Source organism: Arachis hypogaea, chromosome 16 (genome assembly GCF_003086295.3).
Source record: "Arachis hypogaea cultivar Tifrunner chromosome 16, arahy.Tifrunner.gnm2.J5K5, whole genome shotgun sequence".
Taxonomy (NCBI): domain Eukaryota; kingdom Viridiplantae; phylum Streptophyta; class Magnoliopsida; order Fabales; family Fabaceae; genus Arachis; species Arachis hypogaea.
Window position 1 is genome coordinate 149,224,366 of NC_092051.1, and position 4,081 is coordinate 149,228,446.

Consider the following 4,081-nt stretch of genomic DNA (forward strand, 5'->3'; position numbering starts at 1 on the left):
ACTATTTGTACCTATAGAAAATACAAGGCTTCCGTGTGCCAAGAGTACTCAGACGTTAGTTACACAATTAGTCTGTTAGGGTATTCTTGGCATGTGAAAACTATTTTCTGTGGGTACAATTATCGTTTTATTCTTATATGGATACATTTGTCAGCGTTTATATTTTTTATGAATACAAATAATAATTTATTTAAAAAAAATTAATATAACTCATGATACTCATTATGACTGAAACTCAGACAGCTATATAGGGCAAATTAAATAACTATAGAGAAGCTTTATATTTTGGCCTTGTATTGTGTCATTAGAGGACAAATCATAGTTAATTAATAAGGAAAGAAAAAAGTTTCCAAAAAGTAAAGAACAAAGTGTAGGAAGAAGAGTTGAATTTTGTAGCATAGTAGTAAGTAGTAGTATTTATGGGGTGCAAAATGGTCAATTTGCAAAAAGATGGCAGTGTATAGCAGCATCTATGTATGTATGTATGTATCTGCAGCAAGCTTCTTCTTCTTTTTCTCTTGTGCGTGGTTTTTAGTGGGTGAAAAAAAAGAGAAAGAGAAAGAGAAAGAGTAGAGGTAATGAATGTCAGAGTCAGAAGCCTCAGAAGAACCCTATCTCTATCTCTATCTCTATCTGCATATGCACTAACACACACACACAAGAAATGCATAGAAAAAGAAAAGGGAGAGAGGGTCACGGGTTTGTCTTGAAACAAAGGGCCTTAATTATTTTATTTTATTTTATTTATTTTTCTCTGAGTCCAAGATGACAGACAGACAGACACATATTCCCTTCTCACTTAGATAACCGAGGTGCTGTGACGGAAAACAACAAATTTCTATTTACAATACTATACTACTTTCTTTTTTAAATATATTATTGCAACGTTACTTTCATGGATTTTTTTTCTAATATAAATTATAAAAAATATTTTTTTAAAATTTATTTTTGAACTTTATTTACCAAAATGCACATCTAATTTTGGTATTTGGGCAAGTTTGCTGTACCTTCTTCAGAACTTCCCTTTAAAATTTTTAAAATACACGTTTTTAATCTATGTCATCGACCGTAAAAGAGTATATAGATCTATAAACAGTATATAAAAATATATAAAAATACACAAATAATAACCATGGTTTTTTCAAAAAAAAATTTTAATTATAAATTAAGAAAACAAGACATATTTAATAATAACAATTATTATTATCATCTCCAAAATTACACGGTTACACCGAAATAAGTCATATTGTAAATTTTTCTTTTCATAAAAGCATGTTTAGAATTGAATAAAATATTAAAATTAGAAAAATGTGGGGACTAATGAATATAGGATCCAAAAAGGAGGGGTAGTTGTTACTTATATTAGGTGTGTGATTGATTCTGATGTATCTGAGTTGAGTCATAAAATGGGAATCGTTTTGGACAGCAACTGCGAATCCATAGTGGTGTCGTTGGAGACACAGAAGGCGGTGCCGGCGCCCTTCCTCACCAAGACCTACGAGCTGGTGGACGACGCCGCCACCGATCACATTGTCTCGTGGGGAGAAGACGAAACCACCTTCGTTGTCTGGCGTCCTCCTGACTTCGCCCGCGACCTTCTTCCCAACTACTTCAAACATAATAATTTCTCCAGCTTCGTTCGCCAACTCAACACCTATGTATTTTTCTCCCTCTCTTTTTCCCTTCTCAAAATTGTAGCTATTTTCGCGTGAAGTTAATATTTAATAAATTTGACTAAATTATTATCTAATAATTTTTAATTATTTGTTTAGGGTTTCAGAAAGATTGTACCTGATAGATGGGAATTTGCAAATGACTTCTTCAAGAAAGGGGAGAAGCATTTGTTGTGTGAGATTCATAGAAGAAAAACATCACACACTCATCCTCATCATCAACAACTACCATCATCCATCAACCATAACCAAAATCATTTTAACAACAATATTCATATTCTTCCCTCTACTACTACATTTTATCATCCTTTTCACCAACACAACAACCGAGTCAGCATCTCCCCTGACTCGGACGAGTTACCTACTTGGTGTGACTCGGACATTATTAGCAACACTACTACTACTACCACTACTACTGCTTCTTCATCAACGCTTACAGCACTCTCTCAAGACAACGAAAGATTAAGGAGAAGCAACAACATCTTAATGTCCGAACTAGCACACATGAAGAAGCTCTACAACGACATAATCTACTTCGTTCAGAATCATGTTAAGCCTGTCGCACCAAGCAACACTTACTCTTCTAGTTTCATTCTTCCACAACACCAACCTTCTTCTTCTTCAGCTACAACAACTAATTGCAACGCTTTCTCAATGTTGCATAAGCAAGTGCAACAACAACAACAACAACAACACCATGACTATTTGAATTCTCCAACAAACACATCGAGGAGTTCTATAACAATGATTGAAGACCAAAGTAGTAAGAGTTGCAAGACGAAGCTATTTGGGGTGTCTCTTCAATCCAATAAGAAAAGGGTGCACCCTGACTACGGATTTAGCCACGCTTTTGCGGAAACAAATAACAAGGCTCGTTTGGTGTTGGGAAATGATAATGATGATTATTTGGGATTGAATCTCATGCCTCCTTCTTAGCTTTCTTTTTAATTTTTTGTTATATTATTCCTCCATCAAAAAGATTATGACTGTTTAAGTCATATTGGATCTGTGTGTACATAGAACTTTAGTGTATTAATTAGTCCCAAAACTGGATCATATGTTTAATTTGTGTTTATTCCCTCTTTTTTTTTCTCGAGCAAATGAATCTTTTTAATTTATTAATATTTTTTTAATTTAAATTAAAAATAATAATAAATTTACGAAAAAGTCTAGGGAACAGTAACTTTATCAAATTCTGGTCAGCATGTAACCAACAAAAAAGAGTGAGTCATTGGATGAAATTTCACACTAATCTCAAACTATTACAAATTTTATTGATAACTATTTGATGACTATAAATCCCAAAAAGTTCGCCCGTAGCATTCCTCTAAATTTACATAGAAAAACAGTAGTTAATTAATGCACCTAAGAACTTCTGTTATTCCCCAAACACTAATATCATAAAATTATTGATGTTGCTCTCTCTGGTGCCATTGATTGCCATCTCATTCTGGAAGCCATGTCATATCTCAATTGATTTCTACGATTGTGCTAATATATTTTGGTTTTATCCTAATGTTTTATTTAATTTATGTATTTATTCTTATCTCCAAATTTGGTGCTTCAGTAACTTTGTGTGTTTTGATTGCATATAGTTACGTTGTTAGTTTATGAAAATTTTCATTTTCTTATTTATAATTTTACATACTATTTATTTTTTATTTTTTTAATGTCCGATCTAAACCCTAGAGGGAAAAAATAGATTTTCTTGAGAGGTCAGCATGAAATTTTTTAGGCTAATTTTTTTTGTTATGAAAGTAGAAGTGGTGATATACCTTAACATTATAATTTTTGGTGTTTTTTAAAACTGTGGAAGTACACAAATTGAAGGGTCCGATTTCTGTATCTTAAATTTTTTTTTTACCACAAATCGGACGGTTCGATTTGTGCACCTCTAAAAATCGGACGGTCCGATTTCTGTACCTCTAATAAATTGGACGGTCCGATTTCTGTACCTCTAATAAATCGTACTGTCCGATTTCTGCTTCTCTAATTAAACAATTTCACATTTGAGTATAACACTCCAATAATCCACATTTTAAAAAAACACCACTACCACTCCAATATTAAAAATAAAAAATTCAATTTTTTAAGAGTCCAAAATTAAGTGTAGGTGTACCCTAAACACGTAAAGTTACTCGGTGAACCAAATAACTTGATGAAAATATGAATAAAAGATTATTGTTATATTTTTAGACTAAATATATGATCTAATTCAGTACTTTGATTTTCTTTTTTTTTTTGTTTTTTTTTTCTGATTCTTACTCTCTTCATGCTTCATTTACATTATTGATGAGATTGAGGATGAGGAAAAGAGTTTAATCATCAGTGATGAAGTAAAGAAAAAATCTTGTTTACTTTGTAAATTAAATTATTTTCTCTTTATGTTATTTATTATTTATATTTTC

At 31.9% G+C, this 4,081-nt stretch overlaps 1 protein-coding gene across 1 annotated transcript; it reads left to right on the forward strand.

Moving 5' to 3' along the window:
* Nucleotides 1-1,293: 1,293 nt before the first annotated feature.
* LOC112697828 (heat stress transcription factor B-4-like) lies at nt 1,294-2,748 on the forward strand. Its single transcript, XM_025751183.3, has 2 exons — nt 1,294-1,658; nt 1,773-2,748. Exons 1-2 carry the CDS (start codon nt 1,407-1,409, stop codon nt 2,607-2,609), a joined length of 1,089 nt encoding a protein of 362 aa, XP_025606968.1. The 5' UTR covers nt 1,294-1,406; the 3' UTR covers nt 2,610-2,748.
* Nucleotides 2,749-4,081: the final 1,333 nt, after the last annotated feature.

Coding starts and splice junctions, on each gene's coding strand:
- LOC112697828 (XM_025751183.3), top strand. CDS start 1,407: ATGGGAATCGTTTTGGACAGCAACTGCGAATCCATAGTGGTGTCGTTG. Junction 1,659..1,772: donor TTCGCCAACTCAACACCTAT/GTATTTTTCTCC, acceptor TTATTTGTTTAG/GGTTTCAGAAAGATTGTACC.